The sequence below is a fragment of the Eucalyptus grandis genome, chromosome 2, assembly GCF_016545825.1.
Source record: "Eucalyptus grandis isolate ANBG69807.140 chromosome 2, ASM1654582v1, whole genome shotgun sequence".
In the NCBI taxonomy this organism is placed as follows: Eukaryota; Viridiplantae; Streptophyta; class Magnoliopsida; order Myrtales; family Myrtaceae; genus Eucalyptus; species Eucalyptus grandis.
This window is the reverse complement of record NC_052613.1, coordinates 45544219-45568472: the sequence shown is the minus strand read 5'-3', so window position 1 is coordinate 45568472 and position 24254 is coordinate 45544219. Positions and strand designations below refer to the sequence as shown.

The 24254-nt window shown below is 39.6% G+C and overlaps 1 protein-coding gene and 2 long non-coding RNA genes across 3 annotated transcripts; 1 reads left to right on the top strand and 2 right to left on the bottom strand.

Annotated features, from left to right (window-relative positions):
* Nucleotides 1–5451: 5451 nt before the first annotated feature.
* LOC104433240 (1-aminocyclopropane-1-carboxylate oxidase homolog 4-like) lies at nucleotides 5452–7532 on the top strand. The gene is made up of 3 exons (XM_010045925.3): nucleotides 5452–5961; nucleotides 6534–6921; nucleotides 7100–7532. The coding sequence occupies exons 1-3, from the start codon at nucleotides 5489–5491 to the stop codon at nucleotides 7346–7348; spliced, it is 1110 nt and encodes a 369-aa protein (XP_010044227.2). The 5' UTR covers nucleotides 5452–5488; the 3' UTR covers nucleotides 7349–7532.
* A 2588-nt stretch (nucleotides 7533–10120) lies between these two features.
* Nucleotides 10121–10569, bottom strand: LOC108956287. Its single transcript, XR_001982437.2, has 3 exons — nucleotides 10489–10569; nucleotides 10326–10379; nucleotides 10121–10191 (listed from the first exon to the last, which is right to left on the bottom strand). It is a non-coding gene; the product is annotated as an uncharacterized LOC108956287 (long non-coding RNA).
* Nucleotides 10570–12808: 2239 nt separating this feature from the next.
* Nucleotides 12809–12967, bottom strand: LOC120290433. The gene is made up of 2 exons (XR_005548428.1): nucleotides 12936–12967; nucleotides 12809–12848 (listed from the first exon to the last, which is right to left on the bottom strand). It is a non-coding gene; the product is annotated as an uncharacterized LOC120290433 (long non-coding RNA).
* Between the last annotated feature and the right edge of the window lie 11287 nt (nucleotides 12968–24254).

Here is a 24254-nt window from a genome sequence, read left to right as displayed (position 1 = left end):
TTTGGCCACCCTTAAGACCCGGCTAAACAGATTTTCCATCTGATAGATTTATAGAGAATTATGGGTCTTAAAATATATATAAAAATGTTTACCAAATTCATATAATGTCCCACAATTAACAGTACCGTTTGCATATCTGAAAATTAACCTGAGAACTTAGTTAAAGAATTCTTTTTGTCCTTTTTAGTAAGCTTCAGCCTTCAATCTCTGAATAGACTAGTGGATGAAAAATTGGCTATACATTTTATATACCATGTAAACATATATGGAGGAAAGATCATTTATAAATCGACCGCCTTCTCTCATAAAAAAGTTACTCATCTCAACCTTTAGTTGCAAGATTAAAATTTTCTAATAAAATATTTTATTGAAATCTATGTAAATTCACTTTAAGTGAATTGCAAGTATATGTTGCATGCAATGACCAAAGGTGTAAATTGAGAAGATAAGGACGAAATTTCATATTTGAAAGATGTCCATAAAATTTAAAAATCAAAACCTTGGGATCTTCTTTATCGAAATAGGTGTATTTTTTTTATTGCCCGCGCAGAACTTATGTTCTTTCTTCTAGTTTTAAATCGGTTGCAATAGCAATATCTAAAACAATTATCTCTTATATTAAATCTACATATATAGAATTGATTCAGAAGTTACGGCAACATACTTTTAGTTTCTTGAAAAATGAAAGAAGTCAAATTGCACTTGACATGTGTCTTAGCAAAGTGCTCTTTGAATATTTTATGCTCTTATATCTTACCTTATATGTGTTCGAAATAATTTTCTATTAAATATTTCTTCGTAATATTTCTCTCGTAAGAAATTGTAATTTTTTCACCAGTGTATACGCATCTCGTACAACAGCCCGCATTATTTTTGTAAATTTTTCAAATCCATGATGAACAATGAAACTAAATAAGCACATTTGTTTATGTGAAGAAAAAATTGATGCGCTTTGTCCTTAAATAGTCTCATATTAGACCTGCCAAGCTTGACTATAGATTCATTAGGTACAGCCACCCATCCTACTTAAAAACCTATTGAATATGAGAGTATGTGATTTTAGGGGTGTAAAAAATACCCAATGCCGAACTGAACAAAATTTTTTGGGTCTTTCGGTTCGGGTCTTGATCCGATTCAGATAACGGGTAAATAAATGGGTATCATAGCATTTTCGCTTTGGTTTCGGATCAAACCGAAACAAATGAAACCATGCGCTCTCTAGTCTCCGCCGTTTGATTAAAGATCTGAGGGCTCTCATATTTCCCTCTCTTCAGGCAATCCAAGTAGAAGCTAAACTCCTTTGACTGAAAAAAATAAAAGCCAAAATCTAATTACAAAGTGAGAAATCTTTTTTTTTTTTGTCAGGCCTACTCTATTCCTATTCTACACTTACTTTCAGACTTTTGCCTTGCCTCTTGTGGGGCGTGGAAGTCGAAACTACTCCTGAAACTTACACGTCCCCATCTCATCCCCCTGAGAAGGTGGGGATTTGAACCCCTCACCTCCCCCTTTCATGTTGGAAGGGTGGCCACTGAAGTGAGAAATCTTCACTTGGGTAATAATGGTAGTCTCGAGAATCCTCTTCCTCGCAACCATGGCGGCACTCTCGTTCGACTCATCAATGGAGCAATCTCCACCTCTGTCACCAGCTTCGTTGCCATCTCCAACGAACTCACGTCAGAAGCATCAGCATACGCCAACGAGTGCCCCGTCCCCCACGACATTTGCCTTTCCGCCGTCCCCTCTTTCATCAACATCTCTTTATCTGCCTCCATTGGCGATCGCGTCACCACCGGTCAAAGGTATAGTGCTACGGGTGAGACTTAATAACAACGGCATGACAAATAGAAGAGGAGAGGAGTTCCATTTTAAGGCCAACGTAATTATGTATTCTCAATCACAGTTAGGGTTGTGGGAGAATGGCGTGGTTTCAGAGAGTGGCTTGGGTGGAGGAAGGAGAAGGGGCAAACCCGACCCAACCGGAACGTTGTTTTTGGGTGGCGGTTCAGATCACAAACTTACATGTACCAAAATGGTTCAGGTGGATTAAGGTATCATGAAAATTCGAATCGACCCAAATCCTTGACACCCTTAAATTTAATCAAGTTAATCGGAGTGAGATTGACCCATTAACATTACTATGTAGGAGAAAATATTAGGTGCAACTGTGGTAGCTACCTCAACAATGCATAAGTACATTAAGTGAATAACTCGTGTCACTGTAGGCCTGCTCATTTAGAAAATTGAAATCTCGCCTTGCCTCTCTCCTCTCACACATCTTCTCTTCTTCCCCATTTTTTTTTTTGATCCCCAGACTTCTTCACCATTTCTTTCTCTCTCTCTTTTCCCATTTTTTTCCCCTTTCTTTACCTTTGGCCCATGGTTGACAATTGGCCATAGGTGAGGGCCGGCAAGGGTGTCATGGCCCTCCCCTATGGTCAGTGAGGGTCACTTTCATCAAATTTGGTGAGGGCTCGACCCTTGTAGCCTAGGCGAGGGTTGCCTTCGTCGGATTTGGTGAGGGTTTGGGAGGCGATGGCATCGGCGAGGGTGTCATGTCCCTCACTAGCCACATGCGAGGGTCACTTTCGTTGGATTTGGCAAGGGCTCGATTCTCGTGCCAAGGCAAGGGTTGTCCTTGTTGAATCTAGCGATAGCTTAGGAGGCAACGGCATTGGAGTTGCACAAGACCTCGAGGATGTAGGGGCTAAGGGAGAGCTTGGGGTTGTGGATGACAAGGGGCTTGGGCTTGGGCTTGGGCTTGGGCTCAAGCTCGGGCTTGTCCTTGGACCAAGGGCAGCTATGAGGGTGGCAAACGACTTGTGATGAGCATCGGCATCGCTCATGAGCCAGTTGCCCATGGTGGGGTGCGAAACATGGATAGCTGCGGATTAATAGCATGCCCGAACGACATCAAAAACGGCCATGGATGAGTATCAGCATGCTTGTGAGTGATTCATCCATGGTTGGCTGTTGCAATCCGAGACACGAGTGTCGTCCATGGCGCAAAAAGAAAAGGAAGAAAACACTGCAAGAAGATAGAGAAATAAAAGAGAGAAAGGGGCTTGTAGGTTTTCTGAAAAGGTGAGCCCACAAGTGACACGTGTTGTTCATAGAATGAACTTGTGCATGGTTGAGGTGACTACTACAGTTGCACCCAATATTTTCTCTATTATGCACTCAAATAATGACACAGCTAGATACCCACCCTACAGTGGACGCGCTGGTTCGCGCCTTGCCCTCTCATCCGGGAGGGGAGGAGTTCGAAACTCCGCGTCCCCATTGCGCAACTCACTTGCGGCCCGTGGGAGATGGGTTCATGCAAAGGTCATCCCGGATTTACGTCGCCGGTTGCCGGCTGTACGGTTCCAAATTCCAAAGTCATAAAATAATAATAATAATAATAATAATAATAATAATAATAATAATAATAATAATAATGACACAGCTAAATCTTGATTTTTCACTCAACATGAAAAAGGAACTCCATGACTTTAGAGGGTCCTTTGAAAAGTAACTCTCCAAGGTACAATTACTATTTTCGAACACCAAACCCACATGAAAAGTGGCAAGCAATTTAGAGACTATACTACGATATTAGGTCACCTTGGATTTTTCCACTTTTTCCCAATCCGTGGTCGCTCGATCATGAGCTGTGATATTTGACCAAATGAATTCTTCACGCTTAGGGGCCAAAACGACTCAACTATGGTCCAAGGGTCATTTATACTGAGCTCCCACATCACGTCTCACGTCTCATGTAATTTTCATGTATATTCGAGCAAATGTGTATTTGTCAAATGTAAATACTGTTGGATTGATTGTGTAAAGCAACTTTGAAATAAAAAGAGAGAAAAAAACACTCCTGCTCTTAAGCATACCGCAGAAGCAACCAGCCAGCTAACCGATCAATCAAAATCACATAGAAAACAAATGGCTAAAGCACGAGGCTCGACGCTAGCGCTCGGCATGGAAGAGCTAGACAATCCACTTGCGGCACTACTTGGGGTAGAAGAGGTGGTGCCAAGCTTCTGGTTGAGGTAGGAGTGGCTCCAAGCCGTGCCCGTCTTGGTCTCGGAGTCCACTTCTCCTCCGATTGCTTTGTCCGAGAGCCTCCTGCTCAGCCTTAACCCCTCTCCTTCTTCTCCTTCCAGCTTTGTCCCTCCTCGATCCTGAGTGAGGCGACGCCAAGGTCGCATGACCTTAGGCAAGCTAGATCTAGACTCCAGCATCACGTGAGCTAAGTGGCTGGTTTGGACTCCAACGTTATGTGAGTCAAGCGATGAGTAGCCAAGGCTATAGGACACCGACGACGTCCGTCCAATTCCCCCACCTCCGCAAATTCCATATCTGCATCGTAGATGAACAGTCGTGAGGGTGAAATCGGAATGTGAAATTATTAGTAGGGATAATTTGGGAAGTAAAAAAATTCATTTATTTTGGGACTTGCCTTGAAAAATGAAAATCCAAGGTAGGTCCCCACTTGCTTTAGGCTTCCAACTTTGCCAATACTGATATTTTCCCTAAGTGGCCAAAAAAATTATTGCCAAGCACCTTAATTTTTTCCCAAGTGACAAAAGAGGCTCAAAGTCCCTAGAGAAAGCTAAACCAAATGCAGTCCGAGTATTACGACACTTTGTGCGGGAGTTGTGAAGAAAATGAATTAGGGTTCTGACTAGATATATTGAGGGGATTGATCCACTAACCATAGAAAATCCTAAACCTATATGCTAGTAGCTTGTGAATTATAACTTTAGAACAATAATTGATTTAGCTAATCGCTACTAGTTGAGAGCTATTTTCCCGCCACTTAAGAACAAAGATTTCTATCAACCCATCAATCTTGCCAATATATGCAACTGCAAAAAAAAAAAAAAAAAAAAAAAACTGTCAATTCAACAAAACACCTTAACCAGAATTGGTCCATAAGTTTTGAGAGCCAGATTCAGTTTAGGGGTTTCCCTATATCATTCTAAAATGAGAAAAATAACAAGATTTGGAGAAATAAAACTCAAAGCAACTTGAAATTCAAGTAGACTTGGTTTTATTATCAATTCAATGGGTCTCCTGATCTCCGTTAATTTGGAAGCTATAAATGAAAAAAAAATATCTCCATTTTTGTCGGCAAAACCTACATCAAGATAGCTCATCAGACTGGCTATTCGAGAGAGAGAGAGAGAGAGAGAGAGAGAGAGAGAGAGAGAGAGAGTTATTGAGATTTACAAGTGTGCAAAAGAACCTTAGATAGTGGGACTGTGGTGATGATGCATTGGCAGCAACAAGTCAGGCGACAATAATTTTTCCTTAGATGAAGAACGAGGAGTGAGTGAACCAACTCATCTTTTTACCATGCAGCTGCCCTTCTATCAACTTTTGTCACGAAGGCAATGTTTCGAATGCCATGGTCCCCTCTCTCCCCTTAAAATCAACCCCCTCCCCTCTCCTCCAGAGCACACAGCCAGGAAAAGTTCAAAAGAAGAAGAAGATAATGATGACAGGAACCGTGATGGGTGTCACCAACGCCAAGGAACAATCAGCCCTCGACCGAGCCCAAGAGGTCCGGCAATTCGAAGACTCCAAGCTCGGAGTCAAGGGCCTCCTCGACTCAGGCGTCAAATCCCTCCCTCCTCTCTTCATCCACCCGCCAGACATTCTACCCACCGCCAAGCCCGTTGGGTCCAAGCCCAAGTCGATCCCGACCATTGATCTCTTCGGCTTTGACTCCAACCGGCGATCCTTGGTTGTCAAGGAGGTTGCAAGCGCTGCTCGCGAGTTTGGCTTCTTCCAAATAGTCAACCATGGCGTGCCTCCGGAGGTCCTAGACCGAACAATCAAGGCAATGAAAGCGTTCCATGAGCAGCCAACGGAGGCGAAGGCGAAGATCTATCGGAGGGAATCAGAGACCGGCGTCGCGTTCTTCTCCAATATTGACTTGCTTCACTCCAAAGCGGCTAGCTGGAGGTAACTGACCAATGCATGGTATTATCTTCTTTTTCTACTGATATATGAAATTCGTTTGGTCAGGCATAGGAATGTCAATTTCTATATTGAGAAGGCAACATGCGAATGCGAGTGACTTGAAATTGACAGGATTTGGTTTTATTCCTCTGTATAAACCTTCATTTTCATTGTCCTGGAACAAGTTTCAAAATATTTTGCCAATTATACGAAGTCATTGGTGACCGAGTATAGTGGCTCAACATAAAATATTGCAGTGTACATATATCGTCAAAGAACTCTTTCTAAGTGCATGTTTGGATATAGTTTTACCTTGTTATTAATTTAAATCTTGCGGTGAATTCATTTTGACATTTTCTTAGCTCAAAACAGTTTAAAATTTTTACAACATATGAATGTTGACATGTGAATTTTCACATCTTTTGAAATTTATATAACATTTTGAATTTAGACAAAATAGAGTTCTTACTTTATAAAAAAGCATAAACACAAGCCCTTAAAATTCCATGGGCGATAATTCGGGTGAAGAATAATAAGAACATGAAATTGGCTCAAAGCATGAAATAATTTTGCAGGGACACGCTCCTGATAAGGTCGGGCCCTAAACTAGCAGACTTGGAAGAGATCCCTGAGGTGTGCAGAAATGAGGTGATAGAGTGGAATCAGCAAATCCAATGGTTGGGAGGCCTCCTGATGGGACTGTTGAGCGAGGGTTTAGGATTGAGTCCGAGTAAGTTACAGGATATAACGTGCTTGGAGAAGAGAAACATGGCAGGGCAATACTATCCGTGCTGTCCCCAGCCGGATTTGACGATCGGGATTGCGTCCCACACCGACCCAGGAGTGATCACGGTGCTCTTGCAGGACCATATCGGCGGGTTGCAGGTGAAGCACGGCGATGAGTGGGTGGACGTGACGCCCATTCCGGGTGCTCTCATTGTCAATATTGGCGACCTCCTCCAGGTGAAATTTCACTAATGAAAGTTTTAAAGCTCTGGTTAATTTGCAAAGTTTAATTTTTGCAAATTAATTGGCTTTAGTCAGTGTCTTAAGGAGATCCGTGCTAAAAAAAAAGCTAAAAAATTGTCTCATTTCTATAAAGGATGGAGATCTGTACTAACATGAATTTGGATTTACCTAGATCATGTCCAACGATGAGTATAAAAGTGTGGACCACCGAGTGCTGGCCAATGCGAGCCCAGAATCACGTATGTCGGTGGCGGTTTTCTACTATCCGAGCGATTGTGAAAGCCTGTTTGGACCGTTTCCGGAGCTTGTGTCACCAGAGAAACCTGCTATATATCAGCAATTCAAGGTTGGCGAATACCTGAAGACATTCTACACAAACGAGTTGGATAGGAAATCCCTGAAAAATCACTTCAAGGCATGATATAAGAGGCATATAGGGCATGAAAGATGATGCAAGAATAAGATGCTTCCTTTTTATTATTAAGAAGCAATCGCTGATTAAGTTGTAAGTTCGGTTTGGGTATTTACCAAATTCCAAGCCATTGTCCTAATTCCTACCATGCGTGTGCAACTATATTAAATAACGAGTCGTCTATTTTTCTCCAGATTTAGTTGGTATGTTTGGCAACATTCACTCATTCTGTCCCCTTTTCACTGTAGTTCCCGTCGAAATCGTCTGTCCCTTAAATCTCCCCTAATTGGAGTATATTAAATTTTTTTTTTGGTGGATAATCAAGTCTTTTATGTCGGAATTTTAATAATCTAAGACTTATCATTCTGCTAAAGATTGATTGATTTCCCATCTTAATGTGAAATCATAGCATGATTTTCTTATAGCATTGGGAAATCTATATATACGATTTAGTTTTTGTTTTCTAGTTTGGACCGTGATTCAATGAGCATAATTTAATTCAGTAGAACAGAATCAACGGAGAAGCCTATTTGAGTTTAATCAACCTGTGACTGCGAGGTAGTTCAACATGTCATTTCGGATTTTTTTTTTTTTTTTTGGGACGGTGGTGTCAATGTACGTTTTACTTGTACAGTATTTGACATTATATCCAAAATAATACCCTTTCATATGTATCTCTCAGTTTGAAATTTCGCCTCCTCTCGATAGAATTCTACCTCCATTACTGTTTAAAATGAAGGAATTAGGTAGTGTTGATCACGAGCTATCTATCCATGGCTAACTTGTCCCAAAAATACAAAAGTTGAGCCATACAATATCGCGATCTTAGCTTATATCGCCTAATTAAAACTTAGTTGGGAAAATTTTCATTTTCAGGTTTCGGTACATTATTACAACTTGGAGATCACAAGTTTTTAAGAGTCATACAAATCAGACGTCACATATTATTCTTTTTAGCGCTCGATTAAAACCTGGACGGGATGACTTCCGTTTTTAGGTTCCTGTGCATTGATTCGTAAGTTTACTATCTTAATTTTACGTTGACTTTCAACACGTCGTTCGTTCATATCATCCACCCCATTGTATATGGCCTCTTCGTCCTTCTCCTTCCTCACGCGACATCCTCATCCACATCCAACCCGACCCCAGGACATCGCTCCAACCAGAACTCAGGAGTCTCCAACCATGGGCGTCACGGACGCCACTCAACATGCCTTCGACCGAGAGCTCAAGCATTTCGAAGAATCCAAGCTCGGCGTCAAAGTTCTCCTCGACTCAGGCCTCACCGCCCACCCTTCCCTCTTCACTCAACCGCCAAAGGGCAGCCCGGCTGGGGCCCAATTTGATCCCCACCATCGACCTCTCCCACTGCGACTCTGGCCGGCAGCGGTTTTGTTGTTGAAGAAGTGGGGTGCGCGGCTCGCAAGCTCGGCTTCTTCTAGGTTATTGACTACGGTGTGCTGGCGGAGGTCCCGGACCACACAATCACAGCGGTGAAGGGCTTCCATAAGCAAATGAGGAACATTGTCCAAAAAATCTTATACATATTGCACTTTTACCAATTTAGTCCTAAACATTTTAATTGTTCCAATTGAATCATAAACCTTATTACGTTTTGCCAATTGAATTTATCAGGCTAATTCTAGTAAGAAATTGCCGACGTGGATGTTGATGATCTTATATGATATGATTAGTGTTGGTATGGACAGTTTTCAATAATATATATATTTTAATTTTTATATTGTTATTTTCTTTTTCTCTTTCATTCTTTCTTTGCCAATCATCAAACCCGAGGGCAACAATTGGTTCAAGGCAACTACTGGCTAGGATTGCCCTTGCCAGCCTTAGGCAAGGGGCACCCTCACCAAAGGCCAGCGAGGGTCACCCTCACTAGATGCAACGAGGTTGAGCATTGCCCGAAGTTAGCAAGGTTTGCAACCCTCGCCCGCGACTAGTGAGGGTGTCATGGCCTTTGCCAATGGCCAAAGTAAAAATAAAATAAAAGAACAAAATGGAAGATATGAAAAAAAAAAAAAAATCGAAAAATATTGAAAAATTATTTATATCAATGCTAGTTGTGTTACGGAGGACAATTAGTGCCCACATCAGTGATTTTTATTAACTCAATTGGCAAAATGTAAAAATATTTAGTACTTAATTGGTACAATTAAAAAATTTATGACTAAATTAGAAAAAATACAATAAATTTATGATTTTTTGGATGATTTTTTTTTGAGCAAAGGTTGGCAAGGGTGAGGATAAACCGAAGGAAAATGGAGACCCACGTCACGTTCTTCTCCAACGTCTGACTTGTAGCACTTAGGGGTGAGCGGCTCCCGGTTCCTTATAGGTTCTGCTTGGAACCTGGAACCTACCCTTGGGTACAAGTTCCTCATTTTTGGAACTTAGAACCTACCCGTTTGAATCAAGAACTTGGAACCTACCCTGTCATAGGTTTTGGGGTCGATTCTAAGTTCCAACAAGTTCCAACAAGTTCCAACAAGTTATTTTTTTTTTTTTAGTTTAAAAAAATGGAAATGAATGCAGCAATAATAAACAAACTTGTCATTCATCAAAGATAATATAACACAAACAACAAACAACATTTTAGAAGCAATAATAAACAAATTGTTTTTACACTCACGAACAATCCAGTAGTTCGAGCACATGATGGATGAAACGTGCTCCGACAGTGACCATAATTGCACTGCAGGCATGAGAGCCAGACTTAGCTTCATCTACTTATAATGAACACAGAGTTTATAAAATCATAAAAGTAAGTTCCCCTTTATGCTGACACCATATCTATGGTGGCACACATTACACTCATCAACACCTTTTGGAATTGAATCCTGCCATTTTGTGAAATACATTGCTTTACGACATTAAAGAAACTAAACATGCATGAATATGGGATACATGTCTACAGGGACAAACAAAGAATTACACGGAATTAAATAGTTCAGACACCTAGCATGACACATACCATTCCTTCGACTGGATTTACTTGTCCTCTTGTGAAGGTAGCTTCAAAGACCCACTAAAGCACAAACAAGAGCATAAATAATCAAAACAGATTCAAATTCCTATATGTATAAAAATAATAACAAAGAAATATCTACAGAAACCACAAAGGAAAATCCATTCACCTCAGCACAGAAGGCATGGACCCATTTACCATCTTTGCATTTCCTAAAAGCACCAGTGTTGCCTCCACATAAAGCACATTCTGTAGCAGAAGTAAATTTTCTCCCAGAAATCAACAGTTGGTGCTCCAGAACTCCGTAACTCTTCACATAATTCACAGTACCATGGTCCAGCGGATTCTCTGACAATTCGGTAGCAATCCATGTGCACAGAAACTTGTTACCAGAGAAGCTTGTCAAATCCAAGGCAGCAAACTAAGATTACTTGGAGAAAAGGAAAAACTCAAGGTGGAAATCTTGCAACTTGAATAGACTAAAACAAGATTTATCAGTGTCTCAGGCCGACTACAGATATCACATGATTTGGGATGATCTTTGGAAAAATCCAATGCTGGCTGAATAGACCCAGAATGTCGTTCCAGTGAATCCTTGCGGACACCCACTTTAGGAATTGTCTCCCTTGCTCGTGGCATAAGTTGAGAATAATAACCAGGCCTTCCACTAGTAGTGTTGAGTTTCCCCAAATTCTGCAGAGACAAGAAATTATAATGAAGATTATAACCAAAATAACCATCATTTTCCCCTTCGTTGACCATTAAAGTAATTTCTAAGACAATGCCAATAACCTCATGATTAGCTGATCCATCAAGCAAATCTTTCCTGAGTGAAGAAATCCTAGATGAAGCTGCTGCAGCAGTAGTAGCAGCAGCAAGAACGGCCTAGGCTTCTTTGTGCTTCCGCTCCTTCCTACCCAGCTTCTTTGCCACTCGGAGCTCACCAAGATATTTGTTGACAAGCACAGTTTCCCATACTTGACCATGAGCTGAATCAATCTCCTATGGCAGATCCCTTCTAATCTTATTAATCAAATTATTTGTGTGCGCATTCCAGAAAGGAAACAGTTAGTCAAGGTCATGGTTCCATAATTGATAAAGATATATGAAAGAAAAAACAAAGTTCATAATCAAACCAAGTAATGAATCAGATAAAGGAGAAGAAAAATAAACCACTAAATTGTTTTCGAGCAATTGCATTGCCAAGCAATCTATGTTGAAAATAGAGTATCTCTCCTTCCACTTCATCATTTGGGGACATCCCTAGCACTCTTGATTGACTAGCATTGACCAAACTTTCTGATTCTTCTCCATCTGCTTTACATTTTACCGTGCTGCAAATGATCTGCCCATTTTGGTGATCACAGCAAACACTGGCACCACAAGAGGAACCAATACGAGAGGTTTCTCCTCCCTTTAAACCCGCAAAGTTTGTAAGACCTTAAAAACACATGCTAGCAGATAACAGAAAAGACTTTACCATCATTCTCATCCATAACATTCCGTAGAAGTCCTCTGCTCTGCAAGTACAGGAAAGTCTTTCGGATATACGGATGCATGTGGAAACTTCGAAGTGCTTCTGATTTTCTGTAGTCAAATTTGACTTAGAGACTGATTTTACGCAACCAAAGTATAAAAAGAAAATCAAGAAAAACCAGGACAAAAATATAAAATATTTTAAATGCACATAAAAGGAATTGGAGAAGAAAAACTTAACCTACCCATGTGAAGAAAGGTGGCAAAAGAAATAAAAGAAAGAAGACAGCAAAGATGATCATCTCTAAACCAGGAGGAACTCCTTGAGGGAAGTCAAAACTTGAGGATTTGAGAGGATCTCAATATTCTCAAACATATGGTATTTTCACACGTTGGAGGAAATAAGAGAGACTCTCAGAGACAAATTTCAAGAAAACCTCTTTTGTAGACACATCATGCCAATTACTTATATGTCCCATAAAACAATTTGCATGGTCCTAGTTATGGACACTAGTTTTATTTGTTCTGACACTTCTTCCAGCAACTGGATGAACTTAATATTAGGTCGACTCTGGAAACGGGAAATATACCAAAAAGAAATATATGCCGACCTTGATATGCAAAATAACTATTTACACAGATTATATACATTTCACTTGAAGCTAATTTCATTGGGGAAGCACTTCAGCCTTTAAATTTCACAATTGTCAGGTTAACATAATCCTTACCATAATGAAGAAAATTAAATTCCCCAAAGGACAATTTAGCAGAACTTACACATGATTAGAATCAGAATTCTCATGATGAGGACAGACAAGATTCCTAGTGTTTGGAATAGATAAAGTACTGGGGTCAAGATCTGCAGCCTCTTCCAATTGACTGCACTGAGAAAAGTTGCTATTTGGAGGTACTGCTGGGATCCCTGCACATATCCGCAGCTAGTGACCAATAAATTGACATCAAGGAGTAAATAGAAAAGAGTAATATCCAGCCACTTTTTGAAAGTAGGTCAACCTTCACAGTTTCACCAGCAAGATCAACAGGGTCATGTGCCTTCCGACAAATAGCATATTATCAACATTTAGGGTTTGAGCAACTTCATAACAAAACAGGCAATTCATTGCATGAACGGATCTTCACCTGATTAAGATGCCGGCAAGCAACAAGGCACAAATCATCCTTCAAATTGCAATAGATCGTAGCTTCTAATCTCTATGACAAAAAACAAGAGGAACAACTAAAGCATGATATTTCTGAGTTGATATAATAACTCAAATTCCTCATACTGCTGGAAATGTTTTCCCACCTGGGTTGGCCAAGATTAATAGAAGATCAATGTCAGGGTTGCGCATTGCAACAACCAATGCAAGGCATCCTCCCAATGATAAACTCTATTTACTAGCGATAATCTCTGCATTAAGACCATCCATATCTAAAGAAGAAGAAGAAGAAGAGATTAAATAAAATATTTACTTATAGATATACAAAAAGAATTACAATATATAAATATTAAATAATGTCACTTACCCAACTCAAATTTTTTTGCATTCTCGATGCACTCCTCAACATCAATCGGTACATGAACGACTCTCAACCAATATTGAGTGCAAATCAAAGCTCCTACTACTTTGGGAGTTAAAGAACTTTGAAAGCGATCAAGCACACGACTCGATGTACTAAAAGTTAACTTAGAAGCAACAGTAGTTATGGGAATGGACAAAATATCTCAAGCCATCAAAGAAATGATCTTATATTTTGAGCCATTAGTCTTCCATCACATCAAAAGATCAAGATCAAGATCCTTTTCATTTTTTTCTTGAAGATACTCATCAAGCTCGGATTTGTTGTCATCGCACCCTTATTCATTCGAGTATAAAAACATTTTCTTCCAAACTTGGGCGTCATACTTCTTTATTTTTTCATTATCACTTGCATTGGCATTGGAAGCACTACTACTTGCATCCGAACTATGGCCACCAAAATTTCGATAACTTGAAATAAAAGAAGATTGCTCATAAAATTCATACAAACGCTTCAATGTATCATTCACCTTGTAATGCATCTCTTTAACTTTCAATTCATCATTATAAATTTGTCCATACAAGAAAGTCACATAATTCAACTTAACTCTAGGATCTAGCACAACTGCAATAAACACCATCATATTCACTTTATCCAAGTGTCTATAATATTTATCAAAATTTTCTTTCATTTTCACACCCATAGCTTGAAGCTTAGGATCTGAAGCATCGACTGCATTTTTCAAATATCTATACAAAAGAGCTATTCATTCAAAACAATTATTTGAAATAACATATGAACTCTCCGACATCCGATTGGTGGCATCATAGAATACTTTTAGAAATTCCGAAAGAATAATAGCATTTTCCCAATCATCATTACTAGGAGTTTCATGATTAAGCTCACTTGCAAAAGATAAATCGTCGTCTTCCATTCTTTGGAAAGTTTTTTTGAACTTTATGGCAGTGTCTAACATGAGATAAGTAGAGTTCTATCTAGTGGCAATGTCAAGAACTACCAAACCCTTATAAGTGATCTCTTCACTCTCAATACAAGATTGAAATGCTTTGGCTCTCGTGGGAGAACTCTTTACATACCTAATCATATTTCGAATACATGTAATGGAGTCACGTATCGTAGTCAAGCTATCTCTCACAATCAAATTTAATATATGAGCCGTGCACCTCATGTGCAAAACACTACCATCCAATATCAACGACTTTTCTTTCGAAAATTTATCTCTCAAATAGCCAGTTGCAACATCATTCGAGCTAGTATTATCCACAGTGATTGTAGACAACTTTTTTTCTATTCTCCACTCCTGAATGCATTTCTAAACCATTTTCCCAATCTCCTTACCCCTGTGACTATGCATCACCATAATTCGATGGACATTTCATCTTATTCAAATAACTATTAGGGGTTTCATTTGACTTTTAACCCTTCAGATATTAAAAAGTCGAACTTTCATATAATTACAACTTCGTGCAATCTTTTGCCATTGTGAAACGTGATATATGTTTGAAGAAAAGTTGTAACTCACTGAAAAATTCACTAAATTCAACACACTCAACCAAGGAAAAAGGTTGCTCATCAAGAATGATGAACAGAGCAAGCATTCGCCTACAACGTTCTTGATTAAATGACCATGTTGTTAAGACACTACCAGTACTAGAATCTCCTCCTGCCTTGCCAGCCATGTCTACATTACGTGATGCAAAAAATTTCTATCTCTTATCTACATTATGGGGAAACCTTCTACATGTGGTCAAGTGCTTCATCATCGCAGAAGTACCGTTAGCAACATGATACTTAAGCATGGTCCCACAATGAATGCACTTCACTTGATTTGTTTTTCCATCCTTATTATTGATTCTCATATAATGATTCAAACATTCGGATGTATATTTCTTATAATTAGGAAGATGAGAACAAAGTACCTTACTTGTGGCACTTATGGTAGGGGGTGCCTCTTTTTCATTTTCATGGCTAGAAAACTCCAATTCCGTGATTGAAGTCATCTCCTCATGTCCCTCCACCTCCATTGATGTGTTATCTTGATACATTAACTTCGCACTACACAATAATAACATAATATAATTAGAAATTTCAAAATAAAGAGCAAACTAGAAATGAAACACCACTAGAACAAAAATGTCTAACATAGAAATGAGTGATAAGTTGACCAACTAAAGTACCTTTAATGCATACCATTTTGCTCATCATAACTTATATCCTCAAAATTTAGTTTATAACAATGTTAACATAGTATAATATTCTATTGAAATACATAATATTATACATAAGCTAAGTCTATTATGTTGAAATACAACCAACATAATAAACTTAACTTATGTATAAAATGTTAGGCATGTGCTACTATTTACTATTTAGGCATGTGCTACTATATATATATATATATATATTTTATATATATATATATATATTTTTTGGGACTCCTTCTAATCTCCATAAAACCTGCTTTAATATCAATCATACAAATTACAAAGAAAATTGACAACAACTTATTTCACCTAAATTAGTATAACAAGACTTCACAAAATCAGTTAAAGCAAGATACCTTGGCATCCACCCCAAAGGAGTTACACACCCAGCAGCCACATGACCAAAAAGAGATAGACTAAAATGGGCAGAAGGATTTTGGTAACACATGATGAAAGCATGAACAGAAAGATGCAGAACATGCAACCTACATCATGATCATAATGCTAATAGCTAGGGAGGAAAATTCACCGAGCATTGCGATGACCATATGTGACTCAGAAATGAAATTGAACCTTACCGTGTTCGGATTTCACTAACGTATATAGACATCAATGCATGAGCTAAGCTGTAGAAATCCCTCCTTAAACGAACATCGATCATAAGGCCAATGAACACTCAAAACCACCCAACAAAAGTGAAGAAAAACACTAAACCCTAACAAAAGAACCTCATTTCCTTTGGTACCTCTCTACTGAAGGCACTAGCGTTCATGGCGAAGATGGATAGACCAAAGACACCACGCAGAAACAAACCCATCACGGTGTCGCGGGATCACATCGGTGGGGGTGAGTAGCGGCATCGGGCAGCAGCAGTGGGCAGAGCAGGAGCGATGTCGGGTCGTCACGGGTCGGTGTGGGCTGTAGGCGAGGTGCGGCGAGGCTTGGGATCTATTGCAGAGGGCTTATGGTGTTGGCACGAGCAAGCAGGAGGCCACTTGGAGACACGGCGGTCGACAGAAGTGTAGAGTAGGGATACGGTGAGGGAATCTCAGGTGGCGTCGAGGGCAAGCGGCGAGCTATAGCAGCGTTGCTCGGGGAAAGCTTGAAGTTGGGTGAGGGCACTGCGGGTCGTGGGCTTCGGGGCACGACGAAGGCAGAGCAGTGACGTCGCGGGATCACAGCGGCAGGGGTGAGCAGTGGCGTTGGGCAACAGCAGCGAGCGAAGCAGGAGTGATGTCAAGTTGTCGCGGGTTGGTGCGGGCTGTAGGCGAGGCGCGGTGGGGGCTTGGGATCTACTACAGAGGGCTTTTGGTGTTGGCACGAGTGAGCAAGGGGTCACTCAGAGATGCGGCGGCCAGCAGAAGTGTAGAGCAGGGATGCAGCGAGGGAATCTTAGGTGGCATCGAGAGCAAAGGAGGAGAACGGGCGAAGAGACGATAGAAAGTGTCCTATGTGAAACACAGAAACAATGAGTGAAAGTTGAGATAGCTAGTATAAGCACCTAGAGGGGGGTGAATAGGTGCACAAACAATTTATCGAGATACGGAAGCGATTCTTGGCAAATGATAGAAAGGAAGTTTATTATGATTAATGAAAATGAAGTACGATCAAGGTAAAGAGAGTAAGGAAGAGAAAATTAAACACGGGGTTTATAGTGGTTCGGCTTATTCCAAGCCTACGTCCACTCTTCCGCACCGACAGCCCACCGGCTGGATTTCACTATGATCAAAAGAGAAGTTACAGCACAGCTTTGCCTTGATTCCACAAAGTAGATGTTCTACCACACCTCCTCAAGGTTTCTCACAAATATAGACTCTCTTTTGTATACAAGTATTCGTTCAAAGTGATTGTCTAAACAAAAAGGAGCTTCAGACTTTGGAATTCTTCTATCGCGCACTCCTCGAACAACTAAGACCGTCTTCCTTATATACTCCTTTATGCCATCATACCCGTTGGCACTTTCCAAAGGAATTCCTCCAATCTACTCGTTGGATGGAATCAATTAGGAAGATTGTTCGAGCTATTAAAGGAACGTGTCGATAGCCCATCAATCATGTTCGCCCATACAATCAGGATCTCGGTTTCCATAAGTAAAACCTTCCAAGAATATTTAGGCAATCATCGAATCTTCAATCATAGAATCAATCTCGATCAATCAAAGGATTCCGTTACGTCTTTTCCAGCCACGAGATATTCTCCAGTTGATAAGGTTAAATCCTTGACGAAACATCCAGTTCTGGATAACCTTTCTTCAACGGATTAGAGACTGTCAATGAGGATAGACTTTGAGTCTTGAGTCTGGCTATCCGGAGGTCTTCAGACTTTAAATAGCAGAGTCTACAAGCCTTCAGACTAGACTGATGGAAACGTTTTGTCAACTTCAAAACACTTCAAGAAGATTTCTCCAACAATCTCCCCTTTTTTGATGGTGACAAAACTTTCCTGCAGATTTGGATAACTTTGACCTGCAAAACATTTCTCAAACACATATGCATATCTTATAGAGATAAATGGCTAAATGAATAACACTAAAATTTGCAACCACAGAAAATAGGTTAGATTAGTATACGATAAAGCCATCCATAAGATATCAATAGTAGTTAATAAAAGCAGTCAAGTCCAAGTCTAGTTCAATTCTCATCCAGACACACAGTCAAAGTCAAACAATCCAACAACCAGTTCACACGATTAACGATTGAAAGTTTGATAAAAAATTAACGATTGAAAGTTTGATCAAATCTTGCATCTCTCCCCCTTTTTGTCAGCATTAAAAAGGTTGAGATGAAGTCAAGATTGCTTGGGAACGCGGACAAGCTGGAAATCTTCCATAGACTGAATGATGCCTTCCAACCTTTTAAAGTCTTCCTTCAGTTGTGCAATCTCCTCACTCTTGGCATTGGCCTGATTCTGAACAGAGAGGGCTCGGATCTTATCAATCAATGAACATGAAGAGACTTGACCCGCATTCTTCAAGTTTTGAACCTCGCATCCCAAGGCATAAATTTGACCTCGCATCTCCAAGAGAATATCCATGATTTTGCGAAAATCTGCTGCATTATTTGTCTGAGTACTTGCTTCGGCCCGATCTGATGGAGTAAATGCAGACGATGGTAGATCAGCATAATCTCGCAGGTTTGGCGATGAAACTTCATGACCTTCTTCTGGAAACTAAGAGGTATAAACATCCTCTGGGTCTGCAGGTGAGCGACTAACTCCTTCACTTGCATCAGGATATGAAGACTTCCCTCCTTTTTCTTGATCTCCCCTTGTTTTCATGCTTACAGGTGGAGAAGAGAATTCCTCAGGTTCTCCTTCTTCTCTTCTTTCTTCTTCAGGTCTTTCCTCCTCTGTTTCTTTTTCATCTTCTCTTTCTTCTTCTTCCTTCTCCTCTGCATCCTTCTCCTCTGCTTCCTTTGTCATTTGTTCCAATTCTTTCTGTGGAACAGGACGACGTAAATTCTTTAGAGCCATTGCAGAGATGGTGATGTCTTCCTCATCATCTTCATCCTCAACGAGGAGAGCTCTTCTTTTCTTGGATGGAGCAACCATGGGCTCCTTCCCTTTTCTTTTAGCTGCGAAGAGGTTTGATGAGTTTTGGCGAGTCTTCTCCTTGAATTTTTCCAACTCCTTTCTCGGTTCCTTTAGACGCATTTTGGTCACCATTTTCAGTCCTACCACCATATGATCGCATGGTCGAACACAAAAGATTTGTGGAGGCTGAATATTAAGATGTCTGAATAACTTCGTAACAAGGCTTGGGTAAGGAAGTTGACCTCTGTCCTTCATCATTGCTCTATACATGTGAAACATAACAGTATGAGGGAGAGAAAACTTTTTTCCACAGAGGATGGCATACATCAACTTTGCCTCTGAACTTGAAACATCAGTTTTGGAAGTTGATTTCGGTCGGAGGCAATTAATCACAATCTTGTGAAGCAAGATGTTGAATGCACTCATCCTTAAGTAGGTGATCTTCTCATATGTTCTCCTGTCCTTCACCAGTTCCAGTGTGGCTCGAGCAATGGAAACTTTAATTGGTTGATATCTTCCTCTTTCAACTCCTAACACATTTGCTAGCATATTCATATTCACAACATAATCTTGGTCTTTAACGCTGAAAGAGAATCTATTCGCATCCAAAAAGCTAAGATTTGAATAGAAATATGCAGTTAATCCAGCATAGGCCTCTGTATTGTCAGAACATAACTTTTCAAGTTGAAGATAACTGAACTTTTCCCTTAAGTTCACATTCACAGCATCCAGAAAATCAAAATCCACACTCCTAGGATTTATTACCCCACGCTTAAGCAATTTCGAGTACATATCCTTTTGTTCCTTCGATCTGAACAAATCTCCCATTTTTCCTTGAATTTCAGTCGCAATACCCATTTTCGGTTGAAATAGGCTGTACAAATTGTCATCATCATTCCCATCTATAGGATTCGGCCCCCAGTCACGAGGATCACTTGGGATATTCGCAAGGGTTTCCTCACCACCCCTTTACGAGCAATTCCCAAACTTTCCATTTTTCGTAGAAAGATATATTCGTTCTTATATCCTTTGTCTTTAAGAAAATCATCAACATAGTTCAAAGGAGTACGAATTCCTTTTAAGGCACGATATAGCTTGTAATAAAAGCGGGCTTTTGAACTCTTACAGGGTCTGGATCCTCGATGATTTCTTCCTGTTGTTGATGATCAACGCCTTGAGGACTAGATTGAGGGAATGACGCTGCTGAGAATGTTGTGGGCTCGGTTGCTGTTCGGAGATACTTCTTCTTGAAGATCGAAGTGCGTAGGCCCCTCACTCATTCGCCGTGGTCCCCTACTTGCGATTCTCGAAGACTTCCTTGAAGATGACATCTTTCTCAGTTTTTGGAAGATTCCTTACTTGACTTTCCCAAGAAAGATGACAACTTTTTGAAGATTAAACAAAGAAGACAAACGGGAATGGAGGATCGATGCTTTCTAGGGTTTTTGAGAGTAAAGTGAAGAGTACACGATCGGTTAAAAAGAGAAATAAACGAATCGTCACAAAAAAATGCCTTTTCAAAATAACTGTCTTTTTCCGCAAAAATAGCCATTTCAAAAATAACTTCTTTTTGGAAAAGGAAACGATGCAAAAATTACGCCGATTAAAGATAGCAATAAAACACGGTTACCAATCGTACCTTTTCAAGATAAGATTCGAGAGAGAGAGAGAAAGACTAACTTACAGTCTGACGGTCGTACCAAGACTAATTTACAGTTAAAGTCTTGTATGTCTGAGTCTGAAAGTCTTTAGACTTTGATCTCCTCATACCTCAAAATGTTGAGTCTGGAACATATAGATTCAAATTGATTTTTCTCCAACGGCTTTGTGAATATATCCACCAGTTGGTTCTTTGAGTCAACAAATTGAATTGAAACATCTCCATTTTGAACATGGTCTCTAATAAAGTGATGTTGAATCTCTATATGCTTTGCTCTTGAGTGGAGAATTGGATTTTTGGTGAGATTGATAGCGCTGGTGTTGTCGCAATTGATCTCCGTGCATGAGTCTTTAATTCCAAAGTCTCTCACCACCGTTGTTTCATCCACGAATTTGTGAACAACAACTTCCGAGAGCTACATACTCGCTTCGCCGTAGAGAGAGCTACTATACTTTGCTTTCTTGAAAACCAAGACACTGTCCTGCCTCCAAGTAGTTGACAAGTACCCGAGATGCTCTTTCTATCGACTCTGCATCCAGCAAGGTCTGCGTCTGAATATCCAAGAAGAGTAAAGTCTCCCTTTTTGGATACCGAGACCAAAGCTTGAGGTTGATGAGATATATTTGATAATACGCTTTGCTGCATTTAAATGAGATTCTTTTGGGTCTCGATTGAAATCGCACAGTCTGCAAACACTAAACAAAATGTCGTCTAGAAGCGAAGATAAAAAGAGATCCGATGATACTCCCGTATAGCTTTTGATCAACTTTCTTCCCTTCTTCATCTTTGTCTATCTTCAAGGAACTTGACATTGGTATGATAGCCTTTTTGCAATTGTCTAGACCAAACTTTTTGACAAGTTCATTTGCATACTTTTCTTGATGAATAAAAGTTCCTTCCTCCAATTGTTTTATTTGAAGTCCAAAAAAGAAGGTTAACTCACCCATCATGCTCATTTCAAATTCATCCTGCATAGTCTTTGAAAATTTCTTGCACAGACTTTCATTAGAAGATCTAAAGATAATATCATTGACATATATTTGAACAAGCATAAAACTTTTGCTTTCTCTTTTAATAAAAAGAGTAGTGTCCACTTTACCTTTAACAAATCCATTTTGAATTAAAAACTTACTTAATCTGTCGTACCATGCTCGAGGTGCTTGCTTTAAGCCATATAAGGCCTTTTTGAGTCTGAATACCGAGTCTGGTTTCCTTGGGTCTTCAAACCCTGGTGGTTGTTCCACATAGACTTCCTCATGGATGAATCCATTTAGGAAAACACTTTTGACGTCCATTTGGAATAACCTGAAATTTTTATTGCAAGCAAATGCAAGTAATAAACGAATTGCTTCTAACCTTGCTACCGGTGCATAAGTCTCGTCATAGTCGATTCCTTCTTCTTGTGTGTATCCCTTGGCCACGAGTCTAGCCTTGTTTCTTACAACTTTACCTTTCTCGTCCATTTTGTTCCTGAAAACCCATTTAGCTCCAACAACTGATTTACCTTTCGGTTTTGGAGTTAATTCCCAGACATCATTAATTTTGAATTGTCTGAGTTCTTCTTGCATAGCTTCAATCCAGCTTTCATCGGATAAAGCTTCTTCTATGCTCTTGGGTTCTATTTCAAAAATAAGAGCCACGGCACTAGACTCTTCTCGCCTTTTGGATCTTGTGTGTATTCCTTCATTGATGTCGCCAATAATAAGATCTTTGGGATGACTAGACTTATGTTTCCAGTTGCTTATTGATTGATGCTCACTTCCTTCTCTTGAATCTTCAACAGTTACTTGTTGCTGATCCTTCAAAATCTGAGCTGCTTCTTGAGATTTAGACTTTGTTGAGTCTGGAGCAGATTCGGTCTCTTCAAGATGAGTCTGAATGGATTCATTTTGAATGGAATCTTGGAATTTGACATTCATTGATTCTTCCACAGTTTGAGTCTTCTTGTTGTAGACTCTATACGCTTTACTTGTGGTTGAATATCCAAGGAAGATGCCTTCATCGACTTTTCTTCAAACTTACCAACTCGATCATTTGCATTTTTCAATATGAAACATTTGCATCCGAAAACATGAAAATATGAAACAATTGGCTTCTTTTCTTTAAATAGTTCATAAGGGTTTTTTTTTTTTTTTCTAGAATAGGCCTTAGAAAGACTCTATTGATAATATAACACGATGTTGAAACTGCTTCAGCCCAAAATCGTGAAGAGATATTGCTTTCAATTAAAAGAGTTCTAGCCATTTCTTGAAGAGATCTATTCTTTCTTTCCACAACTCCGTTTTGCTCTGGAGTATATGAAGAGGAGAACAAATGTTGAAAACCAGATTTATCACAAAATTTTGTAAAGTCTTGATTTTCAAATTCTCCTCCGTGGTCTGTTTTTATGCTTGAAATGACATACCCTTTTTCATTTTGAACCTTCTTAGCAAATTTTTCAAAGTGAGAGAAAGTTTCAGACTTACTTGTCAAGAAATACACCCAAGTAAATCGTGAGTAGTCATCCACAATTACTAGGCAATATTTCTTACCTCCAATGCTCTGCGTTTTTGTTGGTTTGAAGAGATCCATATGCAAGAGCTGCAGTACTCGGTTAGTGGAAACTTGATTTATTGGTTTAAAGGAATTTCTTACCTGTTTTCTTAATAATCGTGGTGTACATAGATTGGACTTTTGATATGATAAATTGGGTAGACCATGAACAAGCTTCTTTGCTGAGATTTTGGCTATCTGCTTCATGTTGATATGCCCAAGTTTTTTGTGCCATAAGTTCGCTTTGTCTTGGATTGAGATTAGACATTGCGATTCATCTGGTTTCACGTCCAAGAGGTAGATATTCCCATGTCTTTGGCCCATGAATGACTGAGTAGAGTCTTTACTGGTTCCTGAACAAATACCTTCTTGAAATTTGATTCTAAAACCGGCATCACAAAGCTGACTGATACTGAGCAGATTGTAATTGAGCCCTTCAACTAAAGAAACATTGCTTATTGTAAGGTTCCCAATCTTTACAGTTCCAAATCCTACTATTTTTCCTTTGCCGTTTCCTCCAAATGAGACTTTTCCACCGTTCATTTGAGCGAGCTTTATGATGTAATTTGAATCCCCTGTCATATGTCTCGAGCATCCACTATCCAGATACCATTTTACTTTTTTCTTGATAGTGACCTGCATTCAAAAAGAAACTCAAGCTTTCTTTGGTACCCATATTTTCTTGGGTCCTTTTGAGTTAGTCTGATATACGGTTTTTGCCCAGACTTTGTTGACAGGTCTCCAAACCATAGGACATTCTTTCTCAAAATGATCTGCACTATTGCATTTTGAACATCTAAGAGCATTGCGACCTAAAGGTTTTACAAAGTTCCTTTCAAAATGATTTTTGTAAGCATTTCTTGTGAGTCTTTGTTTGATTCTTTCTTTTACTTTAGGAAAATCGATTAAAGGAATGGTTTCAGCAGTCATTCCCAATCCAGTTTATTGAAATAAGGTCTTTGAGCGAAAAGTATTTTCTCCAGTTTTTTC